The sequence below is a fragment of the Diadema setosum genome, chromosome 10 (assembly GCF_964275005.1).
Source record: "Diadema setosum chromosome 10, eeDiaSeto1, whole genome shotgun sequence".
NCBI classification, from domain to species: Eukaryota; Metazoa; Echinodermata; class Echinoidea; order Diadematoida; family Diadematidae; genus Diadema; species Diadema setosum.
In genome coordinates this window covers 19,412,548-19,433,384 of record NC_092694.1, presented here as the reverse complement: position 1 = coordinate 19,433,384, position 20,837 = coordinate 19,412,548, and the positions used below count along the sequence as shown (strand labels likewise).

Genomic DNA, 20,837 nt, shown 5'->3' with positions numbered 1-20,837 from the left:
TTTGGTGTATGTTTGCAGACTCTATAGAGACGAGTACACTAGCATATTAACTTTTGTAATACATTTGACAACATGGACAGTGTCAATAGCATTTAGAATGATGGTCCTCAAAACGTTTGATTATACCTTGCACAGAAAAAAACAAACAAAAAACCACCCACCTACGTTCATCGCTTTCACATCCATTAATCTACGGGAACTCCCTCTTGACGATCAACTTTCCTGAGTAATTATTAGATGCCATTTGCAACTTTTGCCTGGGCACTGTACCAGCCTACTAGAACTAGTTTGATGATTACGCTGCATGCATGGCCACGTTGAACTCTTTCTATCATTGATTTGGTTCATTTCTCCTTTACAGTTAAATTCTCGGATATTCATGATGACCAACGCCAAATCACGGCAAAACATGGTGTCCTTTAAGACTGCTAATCTCTGCTGGTTTGCTTTGAAGTGCTTGTCAATATTTGTACTCATCTGTGAGCGTGTATACGGCTCGGAACCACGTGAGTAAACCTGTCACCTTGCTGTAATTGCCGTATCGTGTTTAGCGACAAACTTGAGTGTGGTGATACTATCATCTAGCAATTAAAGAGTATTAAACTAATTATATGAAGACAGATGCACGTCACGTGCTAAACAACCACGAGTCATATAGCCATGAGTCATATACACACTCAAGGAACACACACACATACACAAACAGTCCCAGTCCCACAAATTTCCCATATGATAATAAAACGAAATTCATATGAGATCATAATGTTGTGATGAAATTTTGGTGCAGTAGCATCACACCCACTGTTTTTCCCAAATGACCCAGTTAGTCTTCATCTTAATGTGCTATGTAACATTATGCGTATGAGTGTGTGTGTGACAGAGAGAGAATGTTTGAGTTTCACGAGTGTGTGCGTGCGTGTGTGCGATTTTACTTAAAAACATGTGGGATGCATTTCATCAAATAGGGTTGTACATACACTCGATTCGGTCTGTCACTTAAAGGGAGTATCTCACCGGGCTTGAAACTATAGTTCGCGACTATAGTTCGCGACTCCAGATTTTGCTAGTTGCAGAGACGTCTCCTGAAAATTACAGAGTCTCCGAGGAGTCGCAAGAAATTTAAACATGTTCGATTTTTCGCGAAGTCTCCGCGACGTCTCCCAGATGTCTCCATCAGTTGCGGAGACGTCGCGGAGACTATTTATATCCGCGACTGCTGAGACGTCTCCGCGATGTCTCAGAGACGTCGCCGAGACCTGCTGAAGACCAGAAAAACTGGTGAGGGGTCGCAGAGACGTCTCCGCGACTCTATTTGACGCTGTTTGACCTACTTTAGAAACCACGTGACCATCTGCGTGCTGACATCCTGCCTAGTTCAAGTCGGGTGATCCTGCAACGGCTCCATCATATTTGAATTTTTTTGACACCTGCCATAACTCGTCTCAGAGACGTCTCCTTGGTGAGACCGCAAGCCATTTTTATGTTGGAGACGTCTCCGCGACTGATGCGACTGATAAGTTGGAGACGTCGCGGAGACGTCTCCGTTGGTGAGATACTAGCTTTATGTTGCCACAAGTTCATCTAAGCGTGAACACATACCACCCAAAAATTATTCGAGGAATTACAAAAACAAACTTTCAAATCATGCATGACTATCGTTCGTTCTTGGTTGCTTTTGTAACATAAATGACCATTTTCTAAGTGTAAACGTTTTATTGACTCACTCTGTAGTACTTCTAACATCAGTCCTCGGATTCTGTTCCATCACTTCACAGAGGCAGCAAGACTCCAAGGGACCAGTGATACATGGCAGGGCGTGCCACAGGTGAGGATCGAAGACACGTGGTTCACCATATGTGCTGATTCGGAGTACTGGGGACAGGACATTGCCGACGCGCTGTGTCATCATCGGGGTAAGTATAATAGTCGAATTGTCTTCACATTAATGGATTTGATTTGATTTGATTTTATTGTTCCACATCTCAAACACAAATGACAATCGATTGAACAGAAGACTGGACCTAGCGTCGTAATCGCAAAGAATACTAGAGAAGACAATTTTACAAACATGAAATGTTGGGGACCTACTAAAAAGCAAAGCTTGTAATGTATATGTCCTTATAATAAGAAAATGTTGGTCTTCTTCAACAAACAAACTAGTAACGAATACTATGAAAGGAAGGAAAGGGACGTAAAGGAAAAGAGAGCAAAAAGAGCAAGAAAAACAAATAAAATACATTAACGAAATAGCCACCTGTATTGCGCTTGCAAGATTCCTCGTCACCCGAGCAACATAGTAACTGTAAGAATGCGCAAAAAAGCACATGATACTTTATTATTATTATTATTATTATTATTATTATTATTATTATTAATGGTATCTTTATTCAACAAATCATTGATTGCAGCCAGAGGCTGAATTACAAATGATTTTACAAGAGTGAAAAATATACATACACAGTATTACATATGTAAGTATACAGATGTAAAATAACAAAATCAAAATAACACGCAGGCCCATACAGAACAAGAACAATTCAACAAAAAAGAAAACCCTCAGGCACTGCATACATAAGAAAATAATGCAAGTTTGAATTGACGTGGACCTCTGAGGCTCTGACCCATAATGATTCATCAATTGATACATTATTTGATGTTGATAGTTCAGTTCAGTTCAGTTTTTTTTTTCAGTAATACATACTGATACATAATTGATACATAATGATTCATTAATTCAGGAATAGCCTTGACATAAATGACTCAGTGAAAAGAAAGAAAAGCAAACCGGAGTACCTAATAAACAACAAATCTGATAAAGAAGAGGAAGTTCGAATAAAATTGCATTTTGTATGATTAGACATAAGCCTGCACGAGGATTTTTTTTTTTTGTAGTTTGCGTTTAACAATTCAGTGATAACGATTCAATGATGTTAGAGTCAAGGCTATTCCAGAATGACGGACCTGTATGTATTATTATTTTAAGAGCAAATGCAGTTCTTACAGTGGAAAAGTAGAATGAATTTTCCTGTCTTGTAGAGTAAGAATGTATAACTTTATTTTTTTTTTTTTACAAACATGGGAGTAAAAGCATATGGTAATTCGTCCTTAGTTAACTGGTACATAAATATCCCAAGGGAGTAAGAATATATATTAAAAAATCTTTAGTATATAGGTTAGTACGTTTGATAATGGGCTTGTCGGTGCTAAATAATTTGTGCAATTATTGATAATCCTTATAGCTCGCTTTTGTATTCTGAAGATAGACTCCATGCGTATTTCGGGACAATTTCCCCAGACAGGTATGCTATAATGGAGATACGGAAGTAATAAAGTCGAATATGAAGTACGTAATTTATATGGGGAAAACATACTTAAGCTTCTGTATAACACCCAAATTACTTGACAGTAACTCACACAAATTATTACTTTGTTTGTTCCTGCCAAGATAATTTACAATAAAATACAAGCCCAAGAAATTTAACTGAATTTGTCTGTTGTAAGTTTACCTCTTTGATTGAAACTGAGCCAGGTAAACAAGTAAATGTATTACTAAACACCATAACATTAGTTTTGTTTAGATTTAGGAATTATTTGTTGATTTGAATCCAATTATTAACGTGATTCAACTCAGAATTAAGCATATAAAGTGACTCAGTAGGAATTTGGTGCGTCAAAAAAAAAAAAGACTTGAATCGTCCGCAAACAAGAGGAAAGAAGGGAGTGCGGACGACCTGGGCAAATCATTTATGTACACAATAAAAAGAGTGGTCCCATAAGGGAGTCTTGTGGAACACCACATGTTATATTTGCTGAGCTTGAATCTGAATAATGTGTACAAATTATGATCGATATGTGAGGTAATCTCTCAACCACTCCATGGCGCCGCCACGAATCCCGTAATGAGACAGTTTGTACAGTAATATTTCATGATCAATTGTGTCAAACGCCTTGGAGTGGTCCAGAGAAACTCCAACAGTGTGAGATTTAGCTTGAACAACTTTATCTATAAGCACAGTAACAAAACGGCGTGAGTAGTCGAGTGTTGTTGTTGTTGTTGTTTTTTTTTTTCAGAATGCCAAATTGAGAGTCTACTAGGATATTATGATCATTTAAAAACTTGATAGTTCGGGAGTAGACAACTTTTCAAGTACTTTGGAAAATGATGATAAAAGAGATATAGGTCTGTAATTGCCCAGGTCGTTCTGACTGCCCTTCTTAAAAACAGGAATAATCTTGGCAACTTTCATTTTAATTTTCATTAAAGACAAATTGAATACACGGGTCAAAGGCGCGGCTATTTCATAAATAATTTGTTTAAGTAGAAACATTGAAATGCCGTCATAACCTGAACTTTTTACCTTTAAAATTATTTACAATATCAATAACATCCAATTCATTTACAGGTATAAAAAAAAAAAAACAACAACATAGAACTAGGATTGGGATTCACTAGAAATGAATGAAATCTTTTTTTTTTTTCCGCGAGTGGAATATTTCTGGCCAAATTTGACCTAATATTTACAAAATACGTGTTGAAAGCGTCAGCAATTCCATGAGAGTCATCAATTATCGTTCCATTTTGTATTATTTTATTAAATCACAGTTTCTTTCCATCATTCTTTTTTAATATATCATTTATTACTTTCCAAGTAGACTTAATATCATTTTTTATGCCTCCGCCACGAAATGTCGCCGGAGGCATTATGTTTTCGGGTTGTCCGTCCGTCCGTCCGTAATCAATTTTGTGGACAGCGTAACTAAAAGACTGTTAAGAGGTATCCTAACGAAACTTGGCATGTATATGTGTGAGTGGGGGAAGTTGTGCCTATCAACTTTTGGGCGCACATGCTCAAGGTCAAAGGTCAAAAGGTCAAGGTCAAATGCTCAAAATTTCACTATTTCACCTATATCTATGCAATGCCTGGAGGTATTTTCTTGAAACTTGGTGTATACATGAACTACTTCCCCGGAGAGAGCTTTGGGTCATGAGGTCAAAGGTCAACGGTCAAGTGAAAATGTTAAAATTTCACTTTTTTCTCCATATCTCACAAATATTTCAAGGTATCTTCATGGAACTTAGTATATATGCCTGTACTGACTGGCAGTGATCATGTAGGGAATTGAGGGGTCATGAGGTCAAAGGTCAGGGGTCAATGGTCAAGTGAAAATGTTAAAATTTCACTCTTTTTTCTCCATATCTCACAAATATTTCAAGGTATCTTCATGGAACTTAGTATATATGCCTGTACTGACTGGCAGTGATCATGTAGGGAATTGAGGGGTCATAGGTCAAAGGTCATGGGTCAAAGGGCAAGGTCAATTCATCAAAATGTCATTATTTCTCTCTTATCAATGCAATGCATGCAGGATTTTTTTTGAAACTTAGTGTATGCATGTACCATCCAATACAGATTCTCTTGGAAGTTTCTTGCCAAAAGGTAAAAGGTCAAGTGAAAGTGCTAAATTTCACTTCTTCTTTAAACTTATAAAAGGGTCAAAAGTTGGGTAGAAATCCTCAAATCCCCAAATACCTGCACTCTTAGACAGTATAGTCATTCATCCAAATAAACGTAGTTCAAGGAAAGTGAACACTCAATGCATTTGTGACAAACCTGTCATTTTCATATTTTGCCAGTTATGTGAAACTGTCATCACACATTGTCAAGGCATTGTGCTATAGACCTATTCGGAGAACCATGCATTATGGCGGAGGCATACCAGTCGCCATAGCGACATTTCTAGTATGGATTTGAAATTGGGAAGAAAAATAATCTTTTTTAGCTTTACAGAGCACGGAAGTCAAAGTATTTCGGTAAATTGAGTATTTGCGTTTTGCTTCGTCTGTGCCACTAGACTTATACCTATAAAATGAATTATTTTTACGATTAATAGATCTCAAAATTGATTTGGTGATTCAAAGACGTCTTGGGATTTTTTTTTTTTTTTTGCAATTCGATTTAACCAAAGAAACTGGGAAATGAGCAACATATAAACGCAAAACAATTTCATTATAAAAGCTATATCAGCGTCCATTCGTTTTATAAACAGACCAGTCGATGTGATCAAGACTAGATTTAAAACTTTCTATACGTTGTTGTGATACTATTCGAAATCCCTTTTTATTATAATTTGCTTTACTTTTTTTTTCTTCAAAAATATCATGTAAGGTCACAAATAAAATGTATAGGGAAGTGATCCGATATATCAGAAACAATGATTTCTTGATCGGCAACGTGAGATAGATTTGTAAATATGTTGTCAATTAGTGACGAAGTTGTATCAGAAACTCTTGTTGGTTTCGTGATACAAGGTATAAATGAATTATACATCATTGTATCTAGAAATTGCTGACATTGGGGTTTGATATAATGGAATAGATTAATATTAAAGTTTCCCATCAATATACAACGCTTGTTCATGAGAGAGGGAGAGTCAAGTATAATTTGCAATACATCAACAAAATCGTTAAAATTTATTATTTGGCGGCCTGTAGATCTCACCAACTACAAGGTTTTTCGCATCTGGTATAAAAATTTCTATAAAAACACATTCAATCATATCAGAAGCTTGGCAAAAATTGTCCTTAACATTAAACTTGACATCATCTTTAACAAACAAGGCCACGCCACCACCATGCTTACATGTTCTATCCTTTGAAACTAGAGTGTAACCTTCAATACAGACAAGCAAATGAAGCGGATCATGCAACCAAGTTTCGCAAAGACCAATGACTGAAAAAGTAACAGATGAAAAGTTTAAGAGTAGGCCCCTAATTTTGATTGATCAAGATTTTTACTTAACTTCTCACATTATGATGCATTACAGAAAAATTATGTCAAGTAAAGGTTTCGCGGTGTACAAGTTGTTGTGGTAAAACATATTCAGTGGTTATTATGAGGTACAGCTGCATCATTCTCGTCACATATTAAATGTAAGTCAGGCATTTGAGACGTAGTATAATCACTGGCAAGAACTGCTTCTACAAAATCATCGTTTGACAGTGACTGCATTGGAAGACTATCCGTTATGATGAACTATTTGGGCATCAACACAACGGATTGAAAATGTGTAGAGAATTTCATCTCCATGACTACCACGCAATGCACGAATAACAATGTACACTACCAACAAGTATCAGTATGCATGAGTAATATCGATACTTTTTTTTTTTTTTTTTTTTACAATCAGAGTTACGTAATTGAATGATGATGAAAAGGAAAGTAGGTCGCTCGGGTGACTCGGGCTTGACATGAATACATGAATTTTGATTACGGCGCATGACAATCACATCGTATTAGTAGTACTACAGGCGCAAGTAGTGATACCTGGTAATTTTTCATTGAAAAGAATTCACACATTATAAAGTCAATTACTATCACTAAAAGATAGAGGGAGGGAACATTTTTATATTGTCATATAGCACACTGTGTAAGGTAAAACTCCAGGTACAAACTCGAAATTTGTATACGACACAGGGACTCACAAAATGAAATAAGAAAAACTACCGACACGATATGAACGCACAATACCATGGCTTTAACCGGTACAATATACTGACTGAGCTTAAAAGAATAACAACAGAGGTTCAATCCACCTACATCGGGATATTATGCCGTTACATTTTTCCCCCAAAACAACAACTACAGCAGATATCATGTGTTATATGCTGCCATTTAGGAAAATGAAATAACTGTGCCTATCTACTTTACATAAATATCAGTAACTTTCAATGTACCTATAATGTTTGGCGGATGCAGTTTTCAATCATTCAATTCACTTGAAGTACGGCGTTTATAACTGGTATAAAGTCTAGTCTGAATTATACCCGTACAAAAGCAGCAAAATGGCGTGGGATTGATGTAACAGGCAGAGTGCTATAAGCGATAGCTGTGTTATAACATAGACTCAGACTAGATATGAATTTGACAACTTATTAGAAATGAAAATTTCCTTTCTCACCACTTATTCAATGTAATGGTCCCATGGCGCTGTTTTCTGGCCCTTATCGCGTGACTCCAGGATAAGTTGGGTTCCTACCAAGCGGATTCGGTTAGACTTGTGGTTGTCCTTTCCGAGTCTGTACGAGCGGCGGATTTAAATTTGTAGAGCGGAGAGCTTTGAGCTTTGGGGGAAGTCTGTTTTCACAGTGAAGCATGACCGGGTCTGGGGTGAACGATGTCTGGTCTCGAAAGCCTGAAGAACGGCATTCCTCTCAAACATTGAGATGAATCGCGCGATAATCGGGTCGGGGGTCTTCGGGGTATCTCCACTGGTTCCTGCGTGGTTTGGTCGGGGTTTGATAGGCAGACGATGTACGTTGGCAAAAACCATCGAAGAGTTTTCTTGGTCAGAGAAGCCAAGCTGCTTGATGGCAGTGCCTGGTTGGGTGTGGGATGTGGAGCCGGGAAATGTGCAAACCCCGGGAATTGTGCAAACGTCTCGCCGGGAAAAGTGCAAATGCCGGGAAATGTGCAAACGTCTTGCCAGGAAATGTGCAAACGCCGGGAAATGTGCGAACGTCTCGCCGGGAAATGTGCAAATTTCATCAACGGGAAATGTGCAAACGTGACGCCGGGAAATGTGCAGAAGTTCAATTTTGCCGGGAAATGTGCAAAACGTCGCCGGGAAATGTGCAAATCATTTACTTTAGCGATATTGTGTATAAAGATAGTAGATAAACTCCATATCAGAACTGCCCATGAACTTCCGCCATTTAGATTTTCTTAATGAAATCCTTGACAGATTTTAAACAAAATTAGCAGGTAGCACGATTATGGCAATGGGATCTCAATTTGTTTATATAGTAGCCACTCCCCCCCCCCCCCCCGAAAGAGGGGAGGGGGCCTCAAAGTCCCAGAACTACGGTATTATCAAAATTCTTCTTGTATTATATAACCAAATAAGAATGAGCTAGGTTGGTTCTTTAAAGATATTGATGACAGGAGTTCACGTTTGATGGTAGATCCAGGGATGCAGGGCACGGGGCCATAAGTGGGGAGGAGTCTTCAAATTGAAGCATCAGAGTCCCTAAACTAGTGCTATGAAGACATTAATGACTGAAATTGCATGTTTGATTATGACGGATCCAGGGGCGTCCGGGTCGCGGGGGGGGGGGGGATGAGGGGAGGAGAGGGATGTTCTACATTGTCAGTATCTTCTTGAGAAGTCTAGGACTGATTTTCACTAAACTTGTCAGATAGCCTCATTACGGTGATATGATCTTTATGAATTGAAATTAGCCTCCAATCCCCCCCCCCCCCCACCCCGGCCGAAAAGGGGGGGGGGGGGAGTTGAAGCCTCAGAGTCCCTAAACTCTGGATTTTTTAAAATCTTTTTCTTTCGAACAAAAAAAAAAGGAAAAAAGATAGAGCTAAGTTAGTGCCTTGAGGACATTAATGACTGAAATTTCATGTTTGATTATGGCGGATCCAGGGGTGCCCTGATTGGGGGTGGGGGAGGGGAAGTGATGGAGAGGAGGGGGATTGTCCACATTTACTGCATCTTCTTAATAAATCTCAAGAAGGATTTTCACCAAACTTGGCAGATACCATCTTTACGGTGATATGTGGTCTTACATGGTAAAATGAGCCCCACCCCCTCCCACCGCCAAAGGGGGGGGGGGAGGAGGAGTTGAAGTTTCAGGTCCCTAAACTCTGGAAATTGTAATCTTCTTCTGTTGAACCGGGTAATATGGAACTACGTTATATGAAGACAATATAGTTACTAAAATTTCAGGTTTGATTATGACGGGTCCAGGAGTGGGTCTCGGGGTGCTCTGATCGGGGGTAGGTGAGGGTGAGGGGGAGGGGGTGCTGTTCGTTATTCCGAAGGTTCGTTATTCCGAAGGGTCGTTGATCCGAAACACGCAAAGTCCCTATACCTAGAGGTTCGTTAACCCTAACTTACCCTGGGGGGGGGGGGGGGGGGGGGCCTCGACGAATTCCGCGACCATTCCGGCGCGCAATTTTTTTTTTGACCGCGTCGCTAGCTGGCTTTTTAATTTCAAGTCGCGCAAAACTTTTGAGACCAAATTTGTCGCGCCCGGGCATACCGTTCCGAAGCCACGCCCCTTCAAAAATTTTTCGTCAACCCCAAAATTGCTCAAAAACGTGATTTTGTGTACAAAGTCAATAAAAATTGTGTTTTGTCAATTAAGTCATATAAAAATTCATGTTTTTAATTCTAATGGCTGAAATCAATTTATTTTAACATAACTATGCTTCAAAAAATTTGTATAACAAATTCTGAAAAAACTACAAAAACAAAAGTTCGAAAAAAACAAGGAAATATATAAAAAATTGATAAACAAAAAAAAACATAAAAAAATTAATTTTGATACTGATTTTTTTTTTTTAACGCACAAATGTTTGGAATGTCACTAGGAATATTAACACCAAAAATCATCATTCCGTAAGCTTTTATAAACCAATTACAGACGAAAATGTGGTTTTTTGTATATATTTGAATAATTAATTTATCTAAAATAGAAAATTCAATTTTTTTTGAAAATTTAACTAAACAGTCTTGTAGATTACATCCGGCTTTATGTTCATGCAAAATTTTGCGGCGATCGCGCGATCAACGGCCGAGATCTGAAGGGGGGCATAATGCCCCCCCCCCCCAGGAATTCAAGCTCTCTAAATAGCCCAGGTAAGTTAGGGTTAATCCGAAAAATGAAAAAGGGGTCGTTAATCTGAAAATTTGGGCGTTATTCCGAAGGTTCGTTATTCCGAAGACTGGTTAATCCGTAAATGAAATTCGGAACAATGAACCTTCGGAATAACGAATCTTAGGAATAAAGAGCATTCGGAATAACGAACCTTCGGAATAACGAGCTGTAACCAGGGGGAGGAGGGGGATTTTCACAATTTTCTCCATCCTCTTGAAAAATCTATGACGAATTTTCACCAAACTTGGCAGATAGCATCTTTATGGTGATAGTACTGTAAATACAGTTAATGCATGATGAGGTTCAAGTTTACTATGACAGATGAAGGGATGCCCAAAAAGGGGAGTGGGTAGGAAGGAGGCTTAATTTTCACATTTTTTGTATTTTTCCTGAAAACTCAAGACGCATCCCTCGGATAACAAAATCATATATCAGCTCAAAAAAAAAAACATTAAAAAAACATTAAAAAAACCCTATACAAAAATGATGGAGCTAATAGAGTGCTGGTGCCTGTTATGGTAAGTTAATTCATGAATTAATGTTATTAAAGTGCGGCGGAGGCGAATTTGTCACATATTCAGCTTCTTCTTGAAACCCTTATAGATATTTGCCAAGCTTGAAACGTAACGTAGCGTATTTATCTGGTAAAATGACCTCAATTTGTTTAGATGAGCACTGCCCCAACCCCTAAGGTGGGAGGAGATGGACCCCCCACCCCATCTCCGCCCCTTGAACTTGAAAGGGACCAAGACGAGGGGGTGGGGTCGTTCGGGTGGAATACAGAATTTTATTGAAAACCCTATACATATGAAAAAAAACACCGGAATACATACTTTTTAAAGAAATTTTATATACAACCAAGAGTAATAGAACACATTCTTATCACATTTTTAGAAGGTAGATCTATACTTTGATGAAATTTCACGTCTGCTTACTAAATGACGTGGGGTTACCCTGGTCTTATCCCTAGCTTTGGGGAAGGGTAACAACTTGGACTTGTTGCCCCTTCGAACAAAGTGGGATTCTATCACACTAGAGATGCTACCTCCCACGTTCGGTGAAAATCCGTCAAAGATTTCTCAAGAGGATGCAGAATATGTGAAAATCCCCCCTCCTCCCCCTCACCCCCTCCCCCATAAGGACACCCCTCGATCCGCCACAATCAAACGTGAAATAACATTTCAGGCATTAATGTCTTCATAGCACTATTACTAAGCTCTCTTTCCCGGTTTGACAGAAGAAGATAAAAATTGAGTTTAGGGACTCCGAGGCTTCAACCCCCCCTTAAGCGGTGTGTGTGTGTGTGTATGTGTGTGGGAGGGGGGCTCATTTTAACAAATTAAGTGCATATCACCGTAAAGAGGCAATCTGCCAATTTTGGTGAAAATCCGTCGTAGATTTTTCAAGAAGATGCTGAAAATGTGGAACTGAATTCCTCTCCTTGCCCTCACCCCCCTCGATCTGGAGACCCCTTGATCCGCGCCATAACCAAACATGAAATTTCATTCATTAACGCTGTATCTTCATAGCACTAACTAAACTCTATCTTTATCGGTTTGACAGAAGAAGATTAAAAAAATTCCAGAGTTTTGGGGACGCTGAAACTTCAACCCTGGCCCCCCCCCCCCCTTCGGCGGTGGGGGAAGGGGGCTCATTTGAACAAATTAAGATCATAACTATTACCATAATCTTGCTATCTGTCAAGTTTGGTGAAAATCCCTCATAGATATTTCAAGAAGGTGCTAAAAATGTGGAATATCCCCCTCCACCCATCACCCCCTCCCCCCGATCTGGGCACCCCTTGATCGGCCGTAATCAAACATGAAATTTCATTTATTAATCACGTTAATGTCTTCATAGCACTAACTTAGCTCTATCTTTTTCGGTTTGACAGAAAAAGATAAAAAAAAAAAAAATCCAGATTTTTGGGATGTCAAAAGTGAAGCTTTAACCCCCCCCCCCCTCCCCCTCACCCCCGATCAGGGCACTCCTGAGTCCGCCATAATCAAACATGAAATTTTAGTCATTAATGTCTTCATAGCACTAACTTAATTAGCTCTTTCTTTTTCGGTTCGACAGATGAAGAAAAAAAAAATCAAGCGTTTAGGGACTCTGAGGCTTCAACTCCTCCCCCCCCCCCCTCCTTAGGACTGGTGTGGGGGGCTTATTTTGACAAATTACGATCATATCACCATTAAGATGTTATCTGCCAAATCTGGTGAAAATTCGTTGTAGGGTTTGCAAGAAAATGCTGAAAATGTAATAAAAAAACAAAAACAAGACAGATGGTCATTAAGACAGGTGGTAAAGATGGTAATGGTTCGTGCGCAGCTTTGATTGAGAGTTTCTCTTCCATCTCTACATAATATAGGTGAAATGAATGGTTTGCACATTTCCCGGCGACGTTTTGCACATTTCCCGTTGATGAAATTTAGAGATTTGCACATTTCCCCGCACGACGTTTGCACATTTCCCGGCGTTTGCACATTTCCAGGCTCCACATGGGATTCTGAGTTTCGGTCTTAATCCCATAAAACATCAAATTTTGTTTCCTGTAGTATATTTCCATTGCTGTCATTGCGTCAAACAGTTCCTTTTCCGTTTTTCTATCTTTCTCTAGCTGAGGCTACTTTTTGTTCTCGATGTCTGTCAATTATTATCTGCTGAATCCTGCGCTGACTTTTGGAGCTCGGCAAGCGTATTGTTGATGGTTTTAATCTCTCAACATACCTCTGCCATTCCATCGTTCATTTTGTCCAACTTATCCAAAACTTGTTGCGCGAAACCGTCAAACTTGGTACGAAGTTGAGTCGGAGACTCTTCCGTGGCGTAGCTGGGTGGTTTGGACATGGCAGAAACAGCGTTGTGGTTTTGCTGGCTAAAGGAACGGTTTCTCAGGAATTATGACCTCGAGCTTGAGGAAATGTCAGAATTGTTACAATTGTCCATAATTCGGTCGAATATTTAACGCCATAAACAACGATGCAGGTGGATTTTATTTCGTAGTTACGGAGCTCAAATCACAGTACGTCCATATTGTTTCGAGGTCAAGGATGCTACACCTAGTTCAATAGACGCTCGCAGATATTCCAGTCATCTCTCCCTGTCCGTTTGTGACCACTCATCAAGAAAACAACCTCTCCTACGTAAGGAGTATTATATTTAGAAGTATTGAATGATTATGCCTAATCATATGCATATGCATAATGCATGACGACGCTATAGCGTCATCACTTTAATAGCAGATGACGCACTTTTTGTGCCTCCTTTTGTAGAGAACATATTATTAAAGGAAACAAAACCCAAAGAGAAATGTGGATTGAATGAAAGCGGCAACATTAGTAGAACGCATCAGTGAAAGTTTGAGGAAAATCGGACAATCGATGCAAAAGTTATGAATTTTTAAAGTTTTGGAGTTGGAATCGCTGGGTGAGGAGACTACTAGAGGTCATGACGTATGTGTGGACAACAATATAACGAAAATATAAAAGGAGGGAATTCCTAACACATTCAGTTTTGTAGCATAATGAAAGAGCACTTGACTAACCACTTTCAGGAAGCAGGGGAAACAATATTGCTCCCTTTAACACAATGTTAGTATCAAGTTGATGGAACGTGTAATTTTCATGAAAAAAATAAAGTAATAGAAAACAATACAATCTTTTTCTTTCCTCAAGGGTTTGCTGGTGCAATGATAATACGCACGGGTGCTTCATACTTAACACCTGAATACTCTTATGTCACCTGTGAATCGAACGATAGTTCTACGATTCCCTACGAATGTGAAGACATCGATAACTGCAGCGAGGCGCCGAGCATTTCTTGTCTATGTGAGTACTCAGATAAATCATTTCAGAATAAAACAATACTTTCTTTTTTGTTTGTTGTATTCGTTTGTTCATTTTTCATCTGAGAAGACGGCTGGATAACCCATATTCATCAACACTAAACTACAAATAATGTATGCAGTACAATTTAATGTTTGCACATTAAACCCATTCCTTTATTATCATGTCAGTTTACAGAGAAAGTCTGTTCTAACTATTCTCTATACGTGGAAACACAGTTGGCTGTCAACCAGTTCACTACAAACATCATCAAAAGTATGTTTACACACCTATCATAATCACAAGTTTCTTATGAAAGGAAAGATATATCTCCCTGGGTCATTATCCAGTTTCATCCCATGGAAATGAAGACAACGAAAAAAGTCCAAAATCTCATAAGTCAATAATGCCCTAAAACTCATGAAACAAAATCACAGAAGATTGAGGGAGTGCGAATCAGTCCTAATTTATCACCAAGTCCAAGTCCCAAGTGTTCACTTAAAGTGATTATTTATAAGTCTATTCTATTATGAAAGAAATATATCATTCAGAGGGGGGAGGTTCAGGTGTGAGTTTCTCCATAATCATTATCCCGCTTTGTTAATCTACAGATCAACAGTTGCATCTTCACAAATTGAATTTGTAGAAGGAGATAAATCGAAGAAACTCACACCTGAAGTCTGTTCTACATTGTACTTGTTAATGTGCCACAAAATACTGATTGTCACGTTCTTCAGCTAAGATTGGGACACTCAAAAGACTGTAACGTACATCGGCTGTGCCGCAAGTCACAATGCTTGTTAGTGACAACATAGGTAAATAACCAAGGCAATACAGAATTATTCAGACAAGGCTCGTAAATGGGGATATTATGGATGAGTTTGAACGTGGAAATAGTAGACTTTTCTGAGGGAGTGAAGGGACCGAGTGGGGTATGAGGGTCTTGGCCGGGGAGCACGACCACTTGCATATTTTTGTTGTTTGTTTGTTTCATTGTTTTTCGGGGGGGGGGGGGGGGGGAGTGCAAGAATAGTATGTTGAAGGGGGGATTGGGTGAGGGTTATCCCTCTCCCACACGATGAAACATTAAGCTTAGAATTGGCATTCAACGTGCACATTTTTGTGGAATATTTTGTAACCAGGAACGGCAAATTTGGAACCACAAGCGACAATTATGTAACTATAGTACTGTGGTTTTACCAGGACCTCTCTCTCTCTCTCTCTCTCTCCCTATCTCTCTCTCTCTATCTCTATTTATCTATTTATCTATCTATATATCTACCGTCTTCCCTGACTTTTTGTTTGTTTGTTTTTTCTTTCTCTTCGTGTAGTCCCAGGGTACCTAGGTTGCTTCACCGCCCGGGATAACGTGTTTGCCGTCACACTCTCTAACTCGGGCGGGAAAATTGAGACTCTTGAAGATTGTACCACTCGTTGCCATGACCGCGGCCTAGACATAGCTGCCATGGCGTTCGGACAAACGTGTTATTGCAACCATACCTTCAATCCTTACGAGTTGGAAGAACTGGAAAGTCATGAAGACTGCCAAATCCCGTGTCAAGGAAACAGAGAACAAGCGTGTGGAGGCGGCGAAGCGATGAGCGTTTATTACTGTAAGTTACCACAACATGTCAAGATCGGAATAGTCATAGGCTCTCCAGTAAATTTGTATCGATTGACTGATTGTACATTAAGATCATCTTCACATAATCAGTTCAGAATTTTTAAGCATACGATTCAAGTATGCATAACATTAACCAGATACCCCCCCCCAAAAAAAAAAAAAAAATGGGGGAATGTGATGATAGATGTAAGGTGTATACTGCTTAATTTGATGCCCAGTGAAGTCATGATGACTTGTCACTTGTTTTAAATTAAAATAGTCTTGTCAGAGCAACATTCGCTGCTTCTTGCTTAATTAATAAATTCATGTACATTTAAGTCCCAATTATGATTTCATAAACGCATATGACCATCTTTATATGACTCATATTTATGAATATGAAGATTTTTGTTCTCTTCCAGATTGACCACTCTTTACATTTATCCTTTACTTGTTGTGCAGCAAATCTTGGTCTCTGTGATGGGGAACAACGCTTCCTAGGGCAAGATGAGGCGGTATACATAACCTCTGTAGTAAGATCACGAATTTGTTTCCTCTTCTCTGTAATGTGTCTTCTATTTTTTTTTTTTTGGGGGGGGGGGGAGGGGAGGGGGAGCTTAAATTGAAAAAAAAGCATTAAGGCATACTGAAAGCAAACAAAATACTAGTTTACTGCTATAGGCCCCATTATGATCATACATGTTATACGTGGTACTCATGGCCCAACTATACCAACTACCTAATGTACTAAAATTATCAGTAAAAGAAAATGGTAAGAATTCAGATCGCACCAAATGCTCTTGTTTATTAAAGATGACTGTCTGTAATTTTCTCTGCTTTATGTCCCATGAGAAATAATTTTGTCACTACTGCACTAAGACAGGGATAGTAAAATAAGGAACGTACATCACTCGTTGAGGACGGTCTCGAGGAACATTCCATAATATGAAAAATCAGTACGATTTTTTAGTTTCTGTTGCGATGTTTCTGGATATTTCATCTTGAACCCTCGACTTTTCGGAAATGTTAAATGACTACAGACACAATGACAAAATCGAATGGGAATGCTTATTATGAAGATGGAGCTCGAAATTCACGATGAGCGATTTTCTTTTTCTTGACGAAAAAAAATCATTATCTTTAGGGGTTTTACTCTCTTAAAATGATTGTTCCACTGAGCCAAAATTCAATTTCCGCACCATTCACTATTCATTGTCACCAGTTTTAGATGATCAACATGTACGCACTCCACATGTAGAGAACTGTGAACAAGTCTGAAATTAGTAAAGGCGATATACTGCAAGAAACGATAGGCGAATACGACATGAATCCAGTTAGCCTTGAATGGTCAATACTTCAGATATCAGTATGTGTATGAGATACTCCCTATTAGAGGTATTTGTGAATCCACATTGAACCAAGATCAAATTCATATAGCGTGTTTTGTCGAAGTAGGGCATCAGTAGCATATAAACTGGTTGCAAGTGGTGTTGATTTCTTGACCTCCGTTATAGTAATATGCAAAACGGGGTTATTCAGTAACAAGACATAGTTGGCAGACAGCGCAAATTAGAGTGATATCGACCATGTATGAAAAAATTAATTGAGGTATTTCAATACGTTCGGATAGCAGTAAACACCAAATTGTACATGGTCCTCTGGAGTACTATAGATTGTTGAAGTCGAGCAGTTTAGGGAACGTTAACGTCATTTCTGTCGCAGTGAGATAATCTATTCTGTACGTTTGTGTACTGCAGTTATTTACTCCGATGATTGTTTATTCTGCCTTCACAGAACCGTTGCTTTTCCACCGGTGCAACCTTAAAGAAGTCCTTTATACAGCCATGTATAAACTGAACGTCAAGGCCCTCCATTTCATATATTTTTTTTTCGCAAACAAGCTCTCACATTATATCTCACGCTAGTTGTACAATATTCAATACCATTGCAGGCGATGCCTTCGAGGGTAAAAGTAGATAAAAGTTTAGAAACAGTGTAGTTTTCTCTACCAAACCTGAGGTAATGTGATCAAGGAGTGCGATGATGCTTTTGCCACATTCCTGGTCACCAAGCCTTAACTGTTTTCTTCTCTTTCGTATTATTGCTGACACCTTAGAACTTTCCAGGAAGGTATACCGGTGACGACGAATGTCACTGGGAAGTCCGGATGGACACAGATGGCGCACTTGATTTCGAGCTAGTGGCCTCTTATCGCCTTGATAACAATGACTACGTGACAATATACTCTGAATCGGGTCTCATTAACATCACCCTCTTCGGAATGTCCGGTCGACGGGGCATCTTCATGCCTGGGTATTCCGCCGCGGATGACGTTCTTCATGTCATTTTGTATACCTCCTCTCCTTCAAGCAGGGGCCAGTTTGTCGTCACTGTGCATCTATGGAGTACGTATATCAGATTTACAGATACATATTCACTTTCACATAGTTCCATATCATGTTTAGTTGCTTTGAATACGATTTATCGTAGGCTATAGAAATGCAACTCATTGAACAAGATAACAACATTCAATTAATGACTCATTCAATATGTAGCGTATTAAATATCTTCAATGTCAAACGTTACGTGTTTGATAATTCTAAGACAAAGACACTGGAATTGGATTCGTCATCAGGTATAAATGATGGCCTTTGAATGTAATTTAAATTGACATATAAATTTTGATATCTTTCTCTTACCAACACAATACAAAGTTTGATAATTATTTCAATAAAATTGCATCCCTCCCTTGAACATAGAATATTGTAAATACAATTGGCGTCATTCTATTTTTGTTTTCTCGTAGCAATATTTTTTTTTCTTTTTGCAAAAGATTACAGTTTGTTTCATCCGTCTAGTGTCAATACTTTTGCTGCAATGTTAATTGTAATGTCGATAACTTCAGGTCCTGTCAGTTGACCCTATGACAGAGATTGTTATTATGACCTACTGTGACAAAGTGTCTGGCTATTTTAAAGTTGCATTGTTTTGGAGAAATAGATGTAGGCCGACTGATATTCTGCAGTCAATTTAATTTGGTGTGTCGCATAAATAACGGAAAACTCACTGTAATGAAGGTACATCTTAGATTAGGCTGTCTAACATCTTTCTTTTTGTCCTTCCATTATCATTTATCTCGTCACAGCTCCGTATGAAGGGACGTCTTCATTCTCAATGTACAGCTCATACGACTCTTACGATAACACTAGCCCAGCATCGACAGATCCACCGGTAGTCGCGTCTAATACAGGTAGTGCACCTTTAAATACATCCTTCCATTCCCTCTCCCCTCTCGGAAGTGACATCGTATGTCCAGTGTTTCTAAGTTTTAATTCTAAAAACATTGTTGTTCTACTTTACTCAGCTACTGAAACTAGCGCCCCTCCCTCTTATAGTAACCAAGAGAACGTCGTAACTACTCAAAATGAGATCCTTCAATGTGTTAAATATTTATGTGTCAATCTTCATTTCCCTGCAGCTCTCTATATCGGGATCGGGGCGGGAGCAGGAGTTGTGGTGCTACTTCTAATTGGTGTCATCTGTATTATCTGTGCCAGGAAGAGAGGGTAAGATGTCGGACAGACCGTGTTTGCCTCGAGCTCTGAACGAAACCATAAAAGCACATGGCCATAATTTCTTTCTTAAAAAAAAATCAATCAACTAGAAAAGCTTTCAAAGAGTGCAGACCTCCACAAAAATCTTATTTTAACCCGTTATTGTGATTTCCACCCTGTATTATAGTCCTACATTAATATCATCTACATGACTAGATTCCTTGACAATGAAAACATACACTCACTGCCGACCAGCCCTCGCTAACAACATCTGGCTCTGTATTATGAGGGTCGCAAAGTCGGTTCTCTATCAAAAAGTATCATCTGTTCCTAATTGTATCACTATCAACTTTTCCTGAAAATGTCATCCAGATCTGTTCATAACTTTCGCGTTATTTCCCAAACAGACAGACAAACAAACCAACGCCGGCAAAATGATAAACTCCAAGAAAGAACATGACTAAAAATTTGGTCACTTATCGAAGAACTGGTAGCTTGTATTCTGTCCTCTTTTTTCGTTATTAAGTGCAACGCAAGAGAGTCACATGTCATAGTTGTAGAGGTATACTTTTAGTTCTGTGTATAGGGCTCCTGTGAGTATAAGGTTGTTAATACCTTTTTATGTTTTAAAAGATTCACTTTTCCTCAAATTTATGGAAAAAGACTGCTAAATGCAAAGCTATTTTTAGGTCCATGTCAAGCAAACCATATGTCGAGCATGCAGTTCGTCAACCGAATGAAAATAATCATATCTAAACGTAACTTTTTGTGCTGGCAGGGTTAAACAGACTAAGGAGAATCCAACTGCAGTGAATGGTAACCAGAGAGTGACGGCAGCATCGAATGCTGCTTACAGCAAGAGTGTCGACAACGTGGCTGTGCTGACCGCAAATACACCAGCACAGCCATCAGCAGACGATATCCACAGATATGCCACTATCGATGGTGGTTACTATTACGCACCTACATCTGGCAATGGACCCGAACTCCCAAAACGAAACCCAACTGGCATGGAGGAAGCACAATACGAAGAACTCCAGAGTGAGACCGCGGGAACACCTTACCAGTCCCTGACCAAATCGGACAAACAAACATACCAGGATCTCCTTCAGAGTGGGGACCAAACGGAACGGTATACAACTCTCGCTCCGGGTTCGCAAACTGAGTATCTTGTTCCTATGTGA

The 20,837-nt window shown here is 39.1% G+C and overlaps 1 protein-coding gene across 1 annotated transcript; it reads left to right on the top strand.

Annotated features, from left to right (window-relative positions):
• Positions 1-379: 379 nt before the first annotated feature.
• On the top strand, positions 380-20,837 carry LOC140233626 (uncharacterized). The gene is made up of 9 exons (XM_072313726.1): positions 380-506; positions 1,776-1,913; positions 14,347-14,499; positions 15,828-16,109; positions 16,562-16,632; positions 18,216-18,504; positions 19,245-19,349; positions 19,578-19,665; positions 20,432-20,837. Exons 1-9 carry the CDS (start codon positions 380-382, stop codon positions 20,835-20,837), a joined length of 1,659 nt encoding a protein of 552 aa, XP_072169827.1.